Here is a 19,652-nt window from a genome sequence, read left to right as displayed (position 1 = left end):
CAGCCAAGGTTACACAAAGAAACCCTGTCTCGAAAAACTAAACAAAAATGTTTTTTTCTTTTTTTGGGGGGGGTACAATGTCTCGGTATCCCAGGGTAGCAATGAACTTCTCACTGTCCGTCTGCCCTAGGATTCCCGAAGAATACTGGGGTTTCAAGCCACTCATCCCAATTTGGATTCTAGATTTGGCTTAATAATTGAACAGTGCTGGTGTGTCCGGTGGGAACAATCACTCTGAGGTCACAGAAATGAACACCCCACATCACCTCTGTGGATGACAACTGTCCTTTGACAATGACTCTAAAATTTAATCTCAGAAATCCTAAAATGTGATAAAGTTAGTTTTAGAATTGAAGGACGGTGGTTTTACTGTTGTTGTTTCGTTTTGTTTTTTAATGAGGATTAAGACTTAACGCTGGGAGCAGAAAGAAAGAAATGGGTCTCTGAGAGGACAGATGTCTGATGTCGATTTCGCAGACTTCTACGACTCTGAAGAGGTGCCACTAGCCACTTTTCCAGGCCTGCCCCCTCGAGCATAGGCTCGCCCCTCCCCCAGAGGAGGCCCGCCCCGCCCTGTCTGCGGACGGACTTGGAGGCGCCCTGCTTGCGCCTCCGCCTCCGAGCGCCCGGGCAGGCGGAGTTGCGGGTGAAGGGAGGGATGTTTGGGGGGCGGGGGTCCTGATGACGGCATCGGAGCGCGCCGCCTCATCGGGGCGCTGAGCTCGACTGCGGGTCCCGGGACAGCTCTCGCACCCTGGCAGGTGGGTGTGGATCAGGAGTGGGTGAAGGGCGAGGCAGGGCGCACTCCGGAGGCGTCGGAGCGGCCCCCACCCGTGCTCCCACGCCTGCCGGGAGCTCCTCACTGAGCGGGCCTGATCAGGAGGAGCAGCCTGAGAGGGTCCACGTTTGTAATCACTTTTGCAAACTTTCCGGGAGGGGCTGTTCCCAGCAGCCGATCGCGCGGGTGGAGTTGTCAGGGCGCCTTTGAGGCTCCAAGCATTGATTGTGGGGGTGGAGAAGCCAGGACCACACAAAGCTCCGGGGTCTACCTGGGGATTGGAGTGCCGCCAGGCACTGTTACCGCTGTGGACCCAGGCTCCAGCACCTAACCGGGACCGAATGAATGAGCGGTTATACACTCAGAGAGGCTAAACAGTAAATACTAAGTCGACAAAGTGCAGAGTGGAGTACCGCGGCGAGCTGTGCAAGAATGTGTTAAGGAGGGAGATTGGGGGGTGGGTCATCACGGATTACTGGGTAGTGAGTGTGCCCTGTGCTGGATGCTGGTGACAGAGTTCGAAATAGACAAAGAGGGTTCTTGCTTTCCGTCCGGAAGGCGACCCTGGCAGTTGCATCTGTGTGGTCAGTGTCTGATGTGGGCAGCACAAAGGGCCGTCTGTGGTGGTGGTGGTGGTGGTGGGCACAGAGCAGAGCAGCTTCCTTGGCCATGTGGAGAAGGTGGGCCCAACCCAAGCGTGGGTGGATGAAGATGCTTTGGTAACACAGAGGTTGCTGGCCAGAGAGGCGAAGAAAGGCATGGTGTCCAGGAGACGGGGAAGGTGGGGGAAGTCTGCTCTAAGGTTCCTTTATTGTTGTTGGGGCGTAAAAAAGGAGAAAGTCACAACTGTGGTTTTTGAGAGAGGCCCCAGGCTGCGGGGGTTGGAGAAGGCAGGCCGACTGAGACTCAGGGAGGCGGCTGGCAAACGTCATAGTCATCCCTTCAGGGTTTCCGTAGCCAGACTGGCTTCGGCAACGTGATGGGGAGTAGCTGATAACCTCGAGAGATAGTTAGGAGATGGGACTGGCAGAACTGAGCAATGGGAACTGGACCTCGTAGGATCTATTGGCCTCTTTGAAGGAGATGGACAGATGTCGAGCAGTTTCAGTGATGGACAGCTGCAGAGACTGGGGTATCAAGCGATAGGGCTCCCCCCCCCCTCAGTGGAGGAGGTCAAGAGAAGGTACAATGTAAGAGTGTATTATGGTTTGTGCGGCAGTTGGGTACCAGGTTGGACAGATGCTCTGAACTTTGACTACCCCTCCCCCCCAGCCTCCCCAAACTCTAGAGCGCCATGGTCTGGCCCCTGTAGTACATACAGGTCCTGATAACAAGGGCTTTTCCTTTTTTCTGCAGATCCCAGAGCTGCCCTCCTTCAACATGGGACTGGAGGCCCAACGGCTGTCAGGGGCTGAGGAAGCGCCGGTGAGGGTGGCCCTTCGGGTTCGCCCATTGCTGCCCAAGGAGCTGCTGCACGGTCATCAGAGTTGCCTGCAGGTGGAGCCCGAGCATGGCCGAATCACCCTGGGGCGCGACCGCCGCTTTGGATTCCACGTGGTGCTGGGAGAGGACAGCGGACAAGAGGCTGTGTACCAGGCTTGCGTCCAGCCCCTTCTGGAGGCTTTCTTTGAGGGCTTCAATGCCACCGTCTTTGCCTATGGTCAGACTGGGTCTGGGAAGACGTATACCATGGGGGAGGCCAGTGTGGGTGAGTGAACCTTAATGGGCCCCTTTGACAGCTTTTGAGAGGCCTCAAGGTCTTCCTGAATTTCGGCTTTTCTCTCCCCCACTCCTGCCCCCATCTTCCAAGGCTAGGATGCTGATGAGTGGGGGTGCAGATTTTTCCTAGACAGATCCATGGTGGGGCCAGCCATGCCACCCGGCTGGGAAAGGCGGGAAGTGGGGAGGGGCTGCGAACGAGTGACTTTCTCAAGATGAGACAAGATGGGTTTTGGAAGGCAAGGGAAGGCCAGGGCAAGTTGGTGTGTCTCCGGATGCCTCGAAGGGCTAGGGATCTGTTCCAGCTGGAGCCGTTGAGATCCCAGCCTCTGCTTCTGGGGAAGACTCTTCTGGCCAATTCCAATGGAAGGAGTTGCCCCCCTTTTAAGTAACATGAGCTATTTTCTCTTAGTGACTGTTTTAGGGCATTGGGGTTCCTGTAACAACGCTGTGCTGGCGGCTTGTAAACAGAACGTGGTTTTCCCCATTCTGGAGGCTCCAAAGACCAAGGTCCAGGTGTCACCAAAACGAAGGGCAGTAGAGAGTTTCCATATAACCTTACATGGCAGCCTTTTGTCTTTTGAGGCAGGGTCTTGCCATATCTAAGGCTGGCCTGAATTTCACTGTGTAGTTCAGATGGACCTCAGGCTTTTCAGTTGTCTGCCTCAGTGTTCGCGAGTGCTAGGTTTATAGAGATGTACTGTGTACTGCTATACTTGGCTCAAGCTGTTTTGTTTTAATATTGTTTTTTATATGTATGAGTGTTTTGCCTTCATGTATGTGCACTACACATATGCTTGGTGTCTTCAGAGGCCAGAAGAGGCTATCAGGTCTCCTGGAATTAGAGATGGTTGTGAGCCACCATGTGGGTGCTGAAAACCAAACCCTGATCTTCTGCAAAAGAAGTAAGTGGCCTTGACCCTTCAGCAACCTCTCCAGACCTACAGACTTTTTTTTATAATTAAAAAAAAAAGATGTATTTATTTATTATGTATACAGTGTTTTGTACCAGAAGAGGGCACCAGATCTCATTATAGATGGTTGTGAGCCACCATGTGGTTGCTGGGAATTGAACTCAGGTCCTCTGGATGAACAGTCAGTGCTCTTAACCTCTGAGCCATCTCTCCAGTCCCAAGACTTTTTTTTTCCCCCAAGAATTCATTTCATTCATGAGGGCTCCAACCTATAAGTTAGTCACCCTGTTTCCTAATATTATCACATAGGGGTAAGGATTTTTGACACGTGAGTTTTAGGGAGATATAATCAGACCACAGCAATTGAAAAGGTGCAATTGTTTATTGTAGAAAATTATGAGAACACAGGAAAATACACGCACAAAACAGCATATGTGATAATCACCTTTCTGAGCATCCCAGGGCCTCTGTGACAGTGATTGTACTTTATACTTTATCATGCCATTTTTTGTTTGCCTTTGTCTTTTGGGCCAGGGTTTCTCTGTGTAGTCCTGGCTGTTATGGAACTCACTCTGTAGACCAGGCTGGTGTCAGAGATCCACCTGCCTCTGCTTCCTAAGTGCTGGGATCAAAGGAGTGAGCCACCATGCCCGACTAAGCACGATATTATTTTATACTCTTTTCTCGCTCATTTTATTTTCTTAATAATACACCATGGGACTGAGGTTGTGTGTAGCTCAGTGGTAGAGTTGCTGTCATACTTTACATACACACACATACACACAGAACCACACACAAATGAAGAATTTTTTTTCGAGACAGGATTTCTCTGTGTAGACAAATGAAGAATATTTCATAATAAACGCTCATGGTTTATGCTACACCTGGTGGCATCTGAATTTTCTGACCAAAAAAAAATATTACTTTAGTTCTTGACCTAATATGTAGAACCATGAACTTTGAATTGGGGATAGTGATAAAATCACATATATGATATATATGATGAGGAACATTTATCATTATTCTTCACTTGTGTGTGCACGTGTGTGTTGTTATGTATTAAACTGGGGGGCGGTCTCACATCTAGGCAAGTGCTCTAACACTAAGTTACCCCTCTAGTCTTTATTTTGTTGGGGGAGGTTCAAGATAGGGTTTCTCTGTGTAGCCCTAACTGTCCTGGAACTTGCTCTGTAAATCAGACTGGCCTTGAACTCAGAGATCCACCAGCCTCTGCCTCCTGAGTGCTGGGATTAAAGGCATGCGCCACCTAGTCTTTCTATCCCCTTTTTGTTTTGTAACTTCTGGCATCCTGCTGTGGATATATTTAAGCAAACTTCCTATGGGAATCTTAGGATGAACACTGTACTTCCCTGAAGCAGGTGAGAGCTGTGCCACAGGGAGTAATCAAGCCCAAGGTACTTGGTACTCCGTGGGTGTTGTAGTAAGGAGGGTGCATCATGAAAGCGGTTGATTAAGCCATAAGAAGTTGCTCGAATTCTCTAATTCCGCTTCACCACCCTAGCAGAGGTGGCCTCTCCTTCTTGGCCTATGTCCTTGTCTTTTTCCATGCTGCAGCTCCATTCTCAAGCTGCTAGTGGTGGTGGTGGTGGTGGTGGTGGTGGTGGTGTGTGTGTGTGTAAAATACTTGGGCCCCGTTCAGCTGGGGGCTCGGGAGCAGGAGATTCTGTGGTGTCTCCCCAGCCTCCCTGCATGAAGATGAACAGGGCATCATCCCGAGGGCCATGGCTGAGGCCTTCAAGCTCATTGATGAGAATGACCTGCTGGATTGCCTGGTGCATGTATCCTACTTGGAAGTGTACAAGGAAGAGTTCCGGGATCTGCTGGAAGTGGGCACTGCCAGCCGGGACATCCAGCTTCGGGAAGACGATCGGGGAAATGTTGGTGAGAAGTCTTGGGAATCCTCCAATGACTGGGAGGGAGACCATCGGCAAGGAAAGCCTCCATCTTTCCCAAGGGTGGGCTTGGCTAGCCTGTCTGGGAAAGACACTTCCTCAAGGGACATCCGGGTCCTGGATAGTTTTGTGTCCTGTCTCCAGTGAGTTCAGTATATGCTTCTGTGTCCAGAGTGAGAAGCAGTAAGGTAAGCGTAGGAAAGCTGGGACCCTGGGCGTGAGTGGATGCTTCTGGTTGAGGAAGAGCAGGTAGAAGTCCTGGGTTGTTTTGCCTGTCTTCTGGCTGCCTGTAGGGGAGCCGCTCACAGCCTTCTGTTCCCGCAGTACTTTGTGGGGTGAAAGAAGTGGACGTGGAAGGCCTGGACGAGGTGCTGAGCCTCCTGGAGATGGGCAACGCTGCACGGCACACAGGCGCCACACACTTCAACCGCCTCTCCAGCCGCTCACACACGGTTTTCACAGTGACCCTGGAGCAGCGGGGACGGGCTCCTAGCCGCTTGCCTAGACCTGCCGCCGGACACCTGCTGGTCTCTAAATTCCACTTCGTGGACCTGGCAGGCTCTGAGAGGGTTCTCAAGACTGGCAGCACTGGCGAAAGGCTCAAAGAGAGCATCCAGATTAACAGCACCCTGCTGGCCCTTGGCAATGTCATCAGCGCTTTGGGGGATCCCCAGCGCCGCGGGGGCCACATTCCCTACCGTGACTCCAAGATCACCAGGTGAGCTGGCCCATCTCTCTGGGCTCGGGTGAGGTCTTGGACCCCCCCCCCCCCCCCAGGAAGGATGGCTTTGTCCCCAGGCCCACACAGTGCCAAAGCACTGACGCTCATCATCCTCGGTCTCCCAGGATCCTCAAAGATTCTCTGGGAGGGAACGCCAAGACGGTGATGATCGCTTGCGTCAGCCCTTCCTCCTCCGACTTCGATGAGACCCTCAACACCCTCAACTACGCTAGCCGTGCCCAGAACATCCGCAATCGCGCCACGGTCAACTGGAGGCCGGAGGCCGAGCGCTCCCACGACGAACAGGTGCCGGGCGCGCGCGGACCACCGCGACACCGCTCGGAGACGCGCATCATCCACCGTGGCCGGCGCGCGCCCTGCCCCGCCGTGGACTCCGGCGCAGCCGCTGCCGGGCTGAGCGCTGAGTGCGCGCGCTGCAGGGCCCGCAACAGCGCCGCCTACAGCCTCCTGCGAGAGTTGCAGGCTGAGCCGGGGCTGCCTGGCGCAGCTGCCCGCAAGGTGCGGGACTGGCTGTGCGCGGTGGAGGGCCAGCGCAGCGCCCTAAGCTCCGCCTCCGGGCCCGACAGCGGCATTGAGAGCGCTCCAGCGGAGGACCAGGCGACACAGGGGATCAGCGGGAGAAAGGTGGCCCTGGGTTGGACCCGGGATAAGGGTCCAGGGAAGAGGGTTTTAAGCCAGGCAGTCACCTGTTAACAGTTCATTGTCACTTCTGGTGACAAAGGTTACTTCCTTAACTTTCCTTAGCCTCTGGATCTATTAAATAAGGATTTTGTAAGATCAGAAGCTGTAATAGGTGCCAAGCACACCGGTAAAGACGGAGATGTTCAGCCTGGCATGGTGGCGCACACCTTTAAGGCCAGCACTTAGGAGGCAGAGGCAGGCGAATATCTGAGTTCGAGACCAACTTGGTCTACAGAGTCAGTTCAAGGACAGCCAGGACTACACAGAGAAACCCTGTCTCAAAAAACCAAACTAACTAAAATTGTCCCCTATGGAGAAAGTGAACATATCATAAATCCAACCCCGTGAGGATGGAAGCATATCGGCGTGAGTTCCAGGCTAGTCTGGCCTACATAGCAATAGCCTAGCTCAAAACAGTAATATCAGTGATGAGTAAAGCTTAAAGCATTATTAATAATGGCGGGAGTTGGCCCAAGTCTGTTGTGGAAGGAACCTATGTCTAGATGGAGCCAGGAGCACCAGGATTGCAAGGCAGATCTAGGAACAAAGTACAGAGTAGGACTGGGTGAGCTGGGGGGGGGGGCAGGGGCAGGCCCCACTCCTAAAGCCTTCCTCCTTGCCTGGTAGGGAGAGGAGGGGGCCCAGCAGCTGTTGACCCTGCAGAGCCAGGTGGCCCGGCTGGAGGAGGAGAATCGGGACTTTCTGGCAGCGCTGGAGGATGCCATGGAGCAGTACAAGCTGCAGGTAGGATGCCCCTTCTGCAGACCAGAAAGGCTTTCTGGGGGAGGGGGAGGTCGGGAGCGTTTCCCAGAATGGAAGGGATTTGGTTGGAATGGAGAACCGGGGCAAGGGCAGCTGGTGGAAGGCTGGGTAAAGATGTGTGGCAGCCAGCATGAACAGAAGTATGGAGGCGAGGGACAGAACAATGAAGGGAATGTTCTGGAAGCCATTTGCTTCCAGCCACTTTGCTTTTGCATGAGTGGACATGTGGTTGGAGTTGGCATCTGAGGGCAGCAGGATGCCACCTGGGAGCCTGCTGACCAGATCAGCATGATGCTGGGCTCTCTGTGTCAGGGGTGGCATGCAGGCACGGTGGGGATGTGATGACCATTGGACAGGATAGGATGAAGGCTCACATCAGAACCAGTGTACTGTGTGTTATTCAGACAGAAAGGGTCAGCAGTACCCAAACTTTTCAGTTTTATCCTAGAAGGTGAGATGGTCATAGATTCCTTCTTCAGTTTCTTGTACTTACGCCGGTCAGCAAACATCCTTGCCTTTGGCATCCACGTCCCCATCAGCGCCTGGACTGTATCTTGCAGAGTGACCGCCTGCGGGAGCAGCAGGAAGAGATGGTGGAACTTCGGCTACGGCTAGAGCTGGCGAGGCCTGGCTGGGGAGCGTCGGGACTCCTGCAGGGCTTGCCTCCCGGTTCCTTTGTGCCCCGACCTCACACTGCCCCCTTGGGTGGTGCACACACTCACATGTTGGCCATGGTGCCCCCTGCTTGTCTTCCTGGAGAAGAAGTTAGCTCTGAGCAGGTGAGGAGGTTGGTGAGGCTTGGGGCAGGACCAGGGCAACAGTGGGGGATGCATCCCTTGTTTATGCTTCCATGGGACCAGCTGTGAGAAGATTCCTATTTTAGGGGTCCCAAGAGAACTAGCCCAAACATGTGAGTCTGTGGGGGCCTCTCAGAAGTGTTCAGGCCCAACTGAGCATCTTGAGTCGGCTGGAGATTGCTTAGAGTGATGGCGAGGTGGCACCCTTGCACATCTGAGGACGGAACTTTTACCATACCATCTGGGGACAGTTCTGCAGGCTCACTCTTCCACAAGCTCTGCTCTGTTTCCCCAAGGGTTGGTCCTCTGCCCTGTAGATTCTATAGCTTGGGATCTTTTGGACAAAGTCGAGCCCTGTGCCACTTCAGAACTCTAAGTGACCTCAGTCCTGCAGTGGCAGAGAGCTTGGGCTGGTGGGAGTATGCCGTGTGTCCATCATTCTGGCAGGGTGTCAATGGTGACATAAGCTGCCTACTAGAAAAGGACAGGCTGTCACCCAAGGAGAGCCAGATGCCAGGGGAATCTCCCTGAGGGTGAGAATACTTCCCATTGTGTCCCTTGACAGACCTTGAGGGTGAAGATAGGTGTGGAGGAAGTTGAGGAGAGGAGGGTGTGCAGGGCAGGGCACACTTCAGCAACGGCTGTGGGAAATGGGTTGGAGGATGCCCTGCAAACATTCTCGTCCTGAGCCCCTGACGTTCCCCTCGCAGGTGACAATTGGCAGGGAAGTCAAGGGAGAGTCCCAGGTGGACAAGCCGGGAAGTGGCTCTTCCACCACCTCTGAGGAGGAAGGGGAGGAGGAGGAGGAGGAAGAAGAGGAGCCACCCAGGCGGACCTTGTACCTGCGCAGGTGAGGGAGACCCAGTGTTGAGTCCACAGGACCATCTCAGGCCTACTCGAGGCTGTAGGAGCATCCTCCCAGCAGTAGTATGAAGGCCTCTCGCATCCCAAGATGCTCTTGCCTGTTTCATACTCACCAGCTCTTGCAGGTCTGTGAGCTCTGAGTGCGGAATTTTCACTGGGTGGCTGGGTCAAGAAGTGCCCAGACTTCCTTCCTGGTGCTCAGTTTCCAAGGTGATCCTCGGTACCTATAGCTTCTTGGCATCTTCAAAAGTCTGCCCCCTGGCGTTTGGCTCCTTTCTGCCCCGTCTCTATCCAGAGCTGCATTGATCCTGGGGCCTCTCTTCTTTCTTCCAGGCCTAAGAGGTGACTGGCCTGGGTCAGGGTCTGGGAAATGGTACTGACTCCCGCTTCTGCCTTCCAGAAATGGGATCAGCAACTGGAGTCAGAGAGCAGGGGTGCGTCCAGGGAGCCCACCAGACAGGAAGGGCCCAGAGGTCTGCTTAGAAGAGCCAGCTGCTGCCATCTCAGCACCACGAGGTAAGCTGGGTGGGGAGCAACCCAAGGGAGCCCCTCCACGCCACGCCTCTGCCTCCTCCACTCTCAGTCAGGGTGCTGCTGATCCTGACAGTCTGCATGTTGTAGCAGTTGGTGGTGGCAAAGTCCCAGTCCAGACCCGCCAGACGCCAGCTGCCATGGCCTCTGAGTGGCGGCTGGCCCAGGCACAGCAGAAGATCCGGGAACTGGCCATCAACATCCGCATGAAGGAGGAGCTCATTGGAGAGCTGGTCCGCACAGGTCAGTGGTAGCGCTGGGGTGGGCTCCTCCTCAGGGTGGGCTCTCACTTGGTGTTTTTCCAGCGCTGCTTTGGCAAGGGCTTGGCAGTGTCCCGCTTAGCAGCACAGGCCACAGGGCCTAGGTCTGGGGTCTAGCTCAGCCTCTTCTAGCTGTGTGACCGTCAGCAAGTATACTAACTCCTCTGACTGTTCTCTCTTGTCTGAAGGGAATAGTCCCTGTGCCTACTCCATAGGATGGCTGTGGAGGTGAAGCGAGTCTATTCTGGTGGCGTGCTTTGACTATCTCGGTGTGGGCAGAGCTCATTTACGGACTCTGCTATGCGGGAGGTATTGTGCTGGGACTGGTAACTCTCCATCCTGGTCATGCAGGGTAAATGAGAACCCAGTGCCCAAGACTGCGCTGCGTCTGAGACCGTGATGAGCAGAGGAACTGGGACAACGCTAATGGTGGCCATTGGATAGATTTTTTTTTGAGACAGGCTATCCTGAACTCACTTTGTAGACCAGGCTGGCCTCAAACTCACAGCGATCCACCTGCCTCTGCCTCCCGAGTGCTGGGATTAAAGGCATGCACCACCCGGCTTGATAGTGTGCCACAGTGCACATGTGGAGGTCAGAGATTAACTTATAGGAGTTAGCTTTCTCCTTTTACTGTAGGGCCTGAGGGTCGAACTTAGGACATTAGGCTTGATGGCAGGTGCCTTTATCCCCTGAGCCATTTTGCCTGCCTGTTTGAACGTCTGTAAGAGTTGTGATTATTAAAATAAGTTTGTTTTTCAAACTTCCAAATAGATGGTTGAAAAGAAAGACTAGTACACAGGTCGTTATCGGGAATGAGCAGTCACGAAGAATGCCCACCGTGATCTTGGGGCCCATTTCTCTTTGCTGATATATTTTGAAGCAAACCCCAGTTACTGTCTCCTTTCACTTGTCCTCTAATGACCTCTCAAAAAAACCAAACCAAACCAAACCAAACCCCTCTTGGACCTTTTCCTGCCTAACCACCATTTCATGTTCTTGTTGTTTTCTTGTCTTTTCTTGATTGTGTTTATTTGCTTATTTGGTACTGTGCAGCCAACACTGGCCTCGAACTCTTGACTCTCCTGCCTCCACTTCCCAAGTGCTGAGATTACAGGCACACGCTGGCTTGTTCTATGTTTGGTGCTGGGGCTGAGACTGCAGACTCTCCTCTGTATATTAGGTACTCCCGTGCTCTTAGTACCCAGAGCCTAGGCACTGTCCCTTGATGACCCAACAGTGTTTTTGTTTAGCCTCATTAGCTTGAGTCAGTACCTGGGCCCTGCGCATGCTCAGTTGGCTTCACAGGCCACTGAGGTCTCCCTTATCTTAGCTCTTGAGTTATCCTGTCAGGGTTTGTCTGTTTCCTCCCTTCGGTGGTATTTGGCTTTTCCCTCTGCTCTTCATATTTCTTGTAGATTGAAGCAGGTTCAGGGTATATGTTGATTTTTGTCATGTGTTACGTAAAGATAAATTCGGGTCACTCTTGTGGGCAAAACTCATTTAAAAAGTGTGTATAAGGGGGCTGGGAGTGGTGGTGCATGAATTTAATCCCAGCCCTCAGAAGGCAGATGCATGTGGATCTCTGAGTTTAAGGCCAGCCTGCTCTACCATGAATTCTGGACAGCTAGGAGCAGGGGGATGGGGTGGGGTGAGGGGGTGATTGAGTGAATTTAAGATGCTGGTGTGAAGGCTTGACGGAACCCATGCAGTGTTCCAGACTGACAGGGCCGGGGAAACAAAACCGAGGGGAGGAACAGAGGCCTTCATCTGGGAGGGGTCTGCCCGTGCCACTGTAGCCAAAACTTTCTTCCAGGGAAGGCGGCCCAAGCCCTAAACCGCCAGCACAGCCAGCGCATCCGCGAGCTGGAGCAGGAGGCGGAGCGTGTGCGGGCAGAGCTGTGTGAAGGGCAGAGGCAGCTTCGTGAGCTGGAGGGCAGGGAGCCTCAGGATGCCAGCGAGAGGTCCAGGCTTCAGGAATTCCGCAAGAGAGTGGCTGCAGCCCAAAGCCAGGTGCAGGTCAGTGTTGGGGTTCCCAGCTGTTCCCTGAGAACAGGACTGTGAGTCTGTCATCTATTTGCTTGGCTCCTCCCATTCAGCCCTAGCGGTGGCAGTCACTTCTCCTGGCCTCTAGGCGGCGTCATAGGTAAGCTGGAATCAGTTTAGCTTACAACACAGCAGAAGTAGAGATGACTGCTGCCTGCTGACCATTGGAGGGTGGCCATCTGAAGAAAATCTCCTTTAGCCCACAGCACCTCCTCTCCGTGCATCCACAGTCCCAGCTTGCTCTTCACTTACTTTCCATCCTCTATTTGTCAGGATATGAACCTACCTTGTTAATTTGGCGTTCTTTCTTTTTCTTTTCTTTTTTTCATTTAATTTAATTTTATTTATTTTTGTTGTTGTTGTTCTGGGAATGAAACCTAAGGCCTTGAATGTATTAGGAAAGTGCCCACACTGAGTACATACATCCCCAAGGCCTGGTTGCCTTTTATCAGATAGATGAGTGTTCGTGTGCCTGTGTGCCCACCTTCCATCCCCTTGAGCACTTCATATAAGTTTGCTAGTGCTGCTAGAGCAGAATCCCATACGTAGGAGGGGTGCCAGCGCCTCTCACGCCGGAGGCTGTATACCCAAGCTCAGGCTCTCTGCAAGCCTGCCTTTTCCCGCCCTCTGCATGCGTGTCTACCTTTGCTGTGCTCCTGTGCTTCTGGTGTTTCTAGGGTGCCTGTTCTAGTAGGTTAGGGTCACCATTAGGATTTCTCTTAAGCTTATAGGCTTCTCTAAAGGGCGCCTGATCTCTGAATGCAGTCACGTTAGGGGTGGGTTAGGAGGGTGGGGAAGTCGTAGCTCTTACCAATCCAGGGGATCCCGGCTGCCTTTCTACCCACCTTCCTCCTGCCTTTCTCAGTTCCAGCCCAAGAGATGATCTGGTGAAATGGTTGAGAATATGAGCTGGGGAACCTGACTGGGAACTGGCTCTTTTTTTTTTTTTTTTTATGTTTATGAGCGTTTTGCCTGAAGGAACGTATGTGCAACACACGTGTGCTTGTACCTGTGGGAGCTGGGAGGGGGCATTAGATCCTTTGGAACTGGAGTTATTGTGGGTTGTGAGCCCAGGTTGGTGCTGGGAACCTAACCTAGGTCCTCTTCAAAGAGCAGCAAGTGCTCTTAACCTCTGAGCCATCTCTCCAGCCCCAAGCTGTAGGCTCTTGATCCACTTCCTTAACTTCTCTGTGCTTGCTTCCTAATCTGTAAAGTGGGAATGATAGTAGTCATTTTAATTTTTTTTATTACAATTTCCTTATTTTTGTGTGTGTCTATGTGTAAGGTTGCCACAGTGTGTGTGTGTGTGTGTGTGTGTGTGTGTGCGCGCGCGCGCGCGCGCGCGTGTGTGTAGGTCAGAGGACACCATTTGGAGTTGGTTCTCTCCTTCTACCATGCAGGTCCCAGGGATCAAACTCACCTCAGTCACTGGGCTTGGCAACAAGCACCTTTACTCACTGAACTATTTTGCCAGCCCAGCAGGCAAACTTTTCATAGGCTTGTTAGATCAGTTACTGTGACCAAAGCATGTAGCATAGTCCACCCAATGAACAAAGTTATTGTAGCTACTGATGTTAGTATTCTGTTGCCATTGTTTCCTTTCCTTGTGCCCTTCTGTTTACCCATCCGTTGGCCCTGCACACCCTTGATAAGTGCCAAGCACTGTGCCAGGCTCCTATAATCCCTGTTCATAGCCCTGTGGCTGCTGTGTGGGTCCCAGGTACTGAAGGAGAAGAAGCAGGCAACAGAGCGGCTGGTGTCGCTGTCGGCTCAGAGTGAGACCCGGCTGCAGGAGCTGGAGAGGAATGTGCAGCTCATGCGGCGACAGCAGGGGCAGCTGCAGAGGCGGCTCCGAGAGGAGACAGAGCAGAAGCGGCGTCTAGAGACAGAGATGAACAAGCGGCAGCATCGTGTCAAGGTCAGGCTCTGGCTGGTCCAGGGAGGGGTCCGTCCTGTTCCTGCTACATGATCTTAGCAACAGGTGACTGCGGGGCTCTCCAAGTGTGCTTTATCTTCTATGAAGAGCTTATGGGAAACTTGAGGGTATGGGTACGTCATGGCCTTGTCCCCTAGGCCTTCTCCCCCACCTCGTTTCCTCCTCCCTCAGGAGCTAGAGCTGAAGCATGAGCAGCAGCAAAAGATCCTGAAAATCAAGACAGAAGAGATCGCAGCCTTCCAGAGGAAGAGGCGTAGTGGCAGCAATGGCTCTGTGGTCAGCCTGGAGCAGCAGCAAGTATGGCTGGGCTGAGCCTGTGTCCCAGTGCAATTGGCAAGCTGGGTGACCTGTTCATTGCCAAGGACCCCTGGGGATTTGCTGTGGGATCTGCTTCTCTCCATGGGACCTTGGGTGACCTCAGCTAGAGGCAGGTACTGAGTTCCTTGCTTCCTCTGCTGTCCCTCAGAAGATTGAGGAGCAGAAGAAGTGGCTGGACCAGGAGATGGAAAAGGTGCTGCAGCAGCGGCGGGCGCTGGAGGAGTTGGGAGAGGAGCTCCACAAGCGGGAGGTCATCCTAGCCAAGAAGGAGGCTTTGATGCAGGAGAAGACGGGGCTAGAGAGCAAGCGCCTGAGGTCCAGCCAGGTGAGGCCCTGCCACAAGATTCCTGGCCAGGTGAGGCCCTGCAGGGCAGGGTGTAGATAGGTGAGGTTCTTACCTGGTAAGACAGGAAGCTTTGCCCTTTCGGCTGTATCCTATGGATTTCCAAGAACTTCAAGGGTTTAGGTTGTTTATGACATAAGAACTAATGTATGGGGGCTTTGGTACCCATCCCATAGTCCATTTCACATTTTGCAAACATCACTTAGGGGCCCACGTAAGCAAATGAGGATCAGGTGTAATAAGTCGTATGACCAACCGAGATTCTCTTTGGAGGAGGTAGGCTGTGGGTCTATTTGCACCAGGCATGGTTACCTTCTCTCTCTCTCTCTCTCTCTCTCTCTCTCTCTCTCTCTCTCTCTCGTTTTCCAAGACAGGGTTTCTCTGTAAACAGCCTTGGCTGTCCTGGACTCCCTTTGTAGACCAGACTAGCCTCGAACTCACTGTGATCCACCTGCCTCTGCCTCCTGAGTGCTGGGATTAAAGGTGTGCGCCACCACGCCCGGCTTGGTTACGTTCTCTTTGATAGGAAGTTCAGTCAGAATGTAGCCAAGAGAATTAGTGTCACCCTCAAACTCAGGACCGTTCTAGTCCAGGTGCTTGAGTCAGAATTGCTGAAGGGTTGTAGGTACTCAGACCAGGATCCCTGTCACTGCCATCATGGAACACAAGAGCTCTGAGGTTCTGAGGCCCACGGGTTGCCAGGTGAACTATATTATCCCTTGGACACAAGCACCCTTGCTTCCTGCCACACCTGCAGCCAGGAAGGGCCAGATTTTCCCATAGTCCCATCACTCTCCAGCTCCTCATGGATAGCGTCCCGCACACTAGCTCTGCCTTGTCTCTGTCTTCCTTTCTTAACATTAAAACCTTTTTCTCTGCTTGCATTATGCTCCTCCTCTGGGCCATCTCCACAGTTCTGGCCCTTTAAAGGGCCGACCCTTGAGCAATATCTGGGTAACAGGTAGGCCAGGGAAGGGCTCATGTCCTCCTCAGCATCCAGTAAGCAGGATGGGCTTTCTGTCCTCTGTGAGGACAGTGGCTGCTCCTTCTCTGACACACTGGGGGTGCTGCCTCAGGCCCTAAATGAGGACATCGTGCGCGTGTCCAGCCGTCTAGAGCACCTGGAGAAGGAGCTCTCTGAGAAGAGCGGCCAGCTGCGGCAAGGCAGCGCCCAGAACCAGCAGCAGATCCGAGGGGAGATAGACACCCTGCGCCAGGAGAAGGACTCACTGCTGAAGCAACGCCTGGAGATTGACAGCAAGCTAAGGCAGGGAAGCCTGTTGTCACCTGAGGTAGGCCCACTGGGGCCACCCAGCTCTGTACCCATGTGTCAGCTCTCTGACCCATCTGTCCTTTAGCCACCCTCTGTCCCCCGACGGTGCTGGCCTTGCTGCTTTAGGACACAGCTTTGGAAGGTAGAGTGAGATTGTGCCTTCCATCCCCTTAATGGATGTGGGACTGTGTGGCCTTCTCAGGACACCTGTACTGTGCTGTATACAAAGCATTCTTCCTTCAGAGAAAGCCTGCACTGCATAAACTTGCCCTTGGTTTTCTGGGGTCTTAAGATCCAGCTCAGCTCCCCAAGTTTACCCTGAAGGGGTCAAGCACTTGAGAACAGCCTCACAGCATTGTACCTTTCATGCTATGTCAGGCTGTGACTAAGCGTCCCTGTTGCTGCTGCAGGGAGGGACTCTGGATGTCAAGACAGTCTTAGGCTAAGGGGACACTGAAGGCTCAGTTGTGTCTACCCAGGACTCTGTTGTTTAGGAAGTCTGGTACCTCTCCTCCATGAAAGCCTCTGTTCCTGCAGGAGGAGAGGACACTGTTCCAGCTGGATGAAGCCATTGAGGCCCTGGACGCTGCCATCGAGTACAAGAATGAGGCGATCACATGCCGCCAGCGGGTGCTGCGGGCTTCGGCCTCCCTGCTGTCCCAGTGTGAGATGAATCTCATGGCCAAGCTCAGCTACCTCTCCTCCTCAGAGACCAGAGCCCTGCTGTGCAAGTATTTTGACAAGGTGGATTACCAACACGTGCTCCTTTGCCTCCACCTCCTTTAGCTTGGAGGGTCTACTGGTGACTCCAATAAATGTGTCCCTTCCCCCCAGATGAGGGGACAGGGTCACCTCCACTCTCTTTAAAGCCATCTAGAGGAAGTGAAGACTCAGTTTCTTCCTGCTTCTGGTCTAAAGACCCTGGCCTACATTAATGGAATTTCAGGAGTGGTTGGTTTTGCTCCTAGGGACATGTCTGGAGGTATTTTTACCATGGTGGTCAGGGGTAGAGGCCAGGGATCTTGCTAAAAGTTATTTAATAGACAAGACCCACAACCAGGAATCACGCAGTTCCAAATGCCTTATTCTTTAGTCGAGAAATCCTTGTCTGGGGTGCAATTCTATGGTTCCACTGTCCAGTAGCTCAGTACTGTGTGGTGGGAAAGGGTTTGTGGACAAGTTCTACCTGGAGAGCCAGCTGACTGTTGGGTGCTTACTGTCTAGCCCACTGTGTCGGAGGCAGGAGAGATCTGGGCAATTTCCTTGTCACATTTACCAACTGGCTGGGGGGAAGACACTGTTGTCGTAGCTAAGCCTGGCTGGTCTTGGGACAGGTGGTGACACTCCGAGAGGAGCAACACCAGCAACAAATTGCATTCTCGGAGTTGGAGATGCAGCTAGAGGAGCAGCAGCGGTTGGTGTATTGGCTGGAGGTAGCACTGGAGCGGCAGCGCCTGGAGATGGACCGCCAGCTGACGCTGCAGCAGAAGGAGCACGAGCAGAATGTGCAGCTGCTCCTGCAGCAGGGTCGAGGTGAGGGCTGGGGCTGGGCCTGCTCTGCCCATAACCCTGGCTGCCCTAGGCCCAAGGTGCTACCTGCCCTGCCCGCAGCCCCTCAACCGCTTCTGTCTTTCCATGCCAGACCACCTTGGCGAGGGGTTAGCAGACAGCAAGAGGCAATATGAGGCCCGGATTCAAGCTCTGGAGAAGGAACTGGGCCGACACATGTGGATAAACCAGGAGCTGAAACAGAAGCTCAGCGCAGGAAACAGCACAGGCCAGAGCCGGGGTAAACACTGGTGCCCAGTTTGGGTCTGCACTACTGGGAAGTCAGAGGAATAGAGCCCCGAAGATGACCTGGAGCTCCTGGTTCTGGGCTCACAGGCCTGTGGGCCACACCCAGATATCGCATGTATAATTCTATTGGCTCATTTCAAGTTGCTTATTGTTCAGGGGCATTGGGAAGCTGGGTTTGGGGACACCTCTGCCTGCCTCCACGTGTGACAAAGGCACTCTTCTATGACAGGTGGTGACAGGAGAAGCCTCTGCCTGGAAAACAGACAAAGCCTTGGAAATGAAGATGGCCTCCACCCAGCAGCTCCTGATCCTCTCTGGCAGCCTTCCCTTCTTGACGGGGCACCCCGTGCCTGGGATGAGGCCCGGGACTTGGTCCATGCCCCACTACCCCTGACATGGAAACGTTCGAGCTTGTGCAGTGAGCAGGGCTCTTCAGAGGAACTGAGGGCCCGGGAAACGACTGAACCCCCAGTGGGGCGGGTGCTGCCTGTGGGTGAAGTGGGCCTCTCCTGGAACTTTGGGCCTTGGCCTAAGCCCCGGTGGGAACCCCGGAGAACCAGCCCAGGGATGATTGATGTCAGGAAAAACCCCTTGTAGGCCCTTGGTCAAGCCCTGCCTTCAGATTCCAGTCCTGCTGAGAGGAGAGATTGCCTGCTTTGCTTCTGTGAAGGACAGTCCTTGCCTCACACTCTAAACCCAGAGTCTCATCTTTATACCAACTGGAGTCAGCAAATTGGGACCATAGCCAAAAGAATTGGAATTTCCCCACTATGGTACTTAGCAGTCTTTTTCCTTTTTTAAAAGACATGCAAATTCTTCTACTCACTTCCTTTAAGCTGTAGCACCTGACTGCTACCTTTTCATTTGTGGGACAATTCTGGCTTTAAGCCTGCATGCCCAGAGTTCTGGAGACCATCCAAGGCTTGTCACAAAATGGTCAGTGGCAACATGGTTACAGCTTCACTGGTCTTGTGTAGATGGGAGAACTGGGAAAGTTATTAACATTTTTAGAATTTTTAAAAATATCATTTAATAATAAACAAGAGTAATCTCATATGGCTTACATCTTAAATGTGTCCCCAAGGACTCTTGAAGGTTGGTCCTCAGCTGGGAGGCAGTGGAGCCTATCAGAGTTGAGGTATGTTAGAGATTAGGTTATTGGAGAGCATCCTTGAAGGGCATATTGGAGTCCTGTCCCTCTCTACTTCCTGGCTGCCTCACTGCCTGTGCACCGGCCCCAAGTCAGGGCAAATAACTATGAACTTAGAGCTCTGAAACCCTTTACTCATCAGTGGCACTGGGAATCGAACCCAGGCAAGCAGCCCAGGCTGCCTTCTCTTCCTTTTTAGTTAATTACCTCAACCACAGAAAGCAAACACATCTCTGAAAAGAAAAATCACTTCAAATCTGACAAGAGGAAGAACAACCTGGGCTACAACAGGGTTGAACCTTCTGGAAAGACTGAGAAGGTACCAAATCCGCTCTCACTGCAAATGAGGCTGCTGTCAAGACTCCACAACAAGTTGGTTTAGTTGGCTACAGGTCAACACATATGCCAAGCACATACCAGGCTAAGATTGTCATGAGGTGCCTGGCTCTCTGGACAGACCCTGTAATGTGATCACCCTGGACCATGGTCAGTTACTCCTAGGCAAAAATGCTGAGTGCTAAGTAGCAAGATGACTTTGTTACCTCACTTCTTGCTGTTGTTTTTCACATACACGTCTTAGCTTATGAAGTATTACTTGTGTCAAAGAACTCAAGTCTCATGGCAAACACCTCAAGAGACTATATCAAGGGTTCCTTTTTCCATTTCACACAGTGTAGCAGTGGTCCTCTGAATCCCCAAGGTCATGGTATAGAGGCCTGGGATGGGATCTTTGCTCGGTGTCTAATCTCCCGGGCTGTCTGAGTTATAGTACCAGCTACCCTGTAGCACAACAGATTCCCAACTTTCCCTAAAAGGTTTGGCCTGGCC

The 19,652-nt window shown here is 52.9% G+C and overlaps 1 protein-coding gene across 5 annotated transcripts; it reads left to right on the top strand.

Annotated features, from left to right (window-relative positions):
- The first annotated feature begins 628 nt into the window (after positions 1-628).
- On the top strand, positions 629-18,728 carry KIF7 (kinesin family member 7). 5 transcript variants are annotated; one of them, XM_084774163.1, is made up of 19 exons: positions 629-761; positions 2,135-2,438; positions 5,113-5,313; positions 5,649-6,042; positions 6,171-6,690; positions 7,375-7,491; positions 8,070-8,288; positions 9,017-9,156; positions 9,571-9,686; positions 9,792-9,944; positions 11,778-11,980; positions 13,728-13,925; positions 14,115-14,240; positions 14,410-14,616; positions 15,681-15,896; positions 16,415-16,621; positions 17,212-17,410; positions 17,520-17,666; positions 17,904-18,728. In XM_084774163.1, exons 2-19 carry the CDS (start codon positions 2,159-2,161, stop codon positions 18,269-18,271), a joined length of 4,011 nt encoding a protein of 1,336 aa, XP_084630289.1. In that variant the 5' UTR covers positions 629-761; positions 2,135-2,158; the 3' UTR covers positions 18,272-18,728. The 5 variants fall into 5 exon arrangements, with proteins under 5 accessions (XP_084630289.1, XP_084630288.1, XP_084630286.1 ...); XM_084774162.1 differs by having other exon boundaries at positions 2,135-2,486; positions 9,795-9,944; positions 14,410-14,586; XM_084774160.1 differs by having other exon boundaries at positions 2,135-2,486; positions 9,795-9,944.
- Positions 18,729-19,652: the final 924 nt, after the last annotated feature.

This window comes from Acomys minous (assembly GCF_964271855.1).
Source record: "Acomys minous genome assembly, chromosome: 2".
Taxonomy (NCBI): Eukaryota; Metazoa; Chordata; class Mammalia; order Rodentia; family Muridae; genus Acomys; species Acomys minous.
The sequence above is the reverse complement of the archived record's forward strand: the minus strand, read 5'-3'. Positions and strand labels throughout refer to the sequence as shown.

Excerpts from the sequence above, each read along its gene's own strand:
- KIF7 (XM_084774159.1), top strand. The coding sequence starts at position 2,159 with ATGGGACTGGAGGCCCAACGGCTGTCAGGGGCTGAGGAAGCGCCGGTG. Across the intron at positions 11,981-13,727 it reads CAGCCCAAAGCCAGGTGCAG|GTACTGAAGGAGAAGAAGCA; the intron begins GTCAGTGTTGGG and ends TGTGGGTCCCAG. Across the intron at positions 16,622-17,211 it reads TGTGCAAGTATTTTGACAAG|GTGGTGACACTCCGAGAGGA; the intron begins GTGGATTACCAA and ends GTCTTGGGACAG.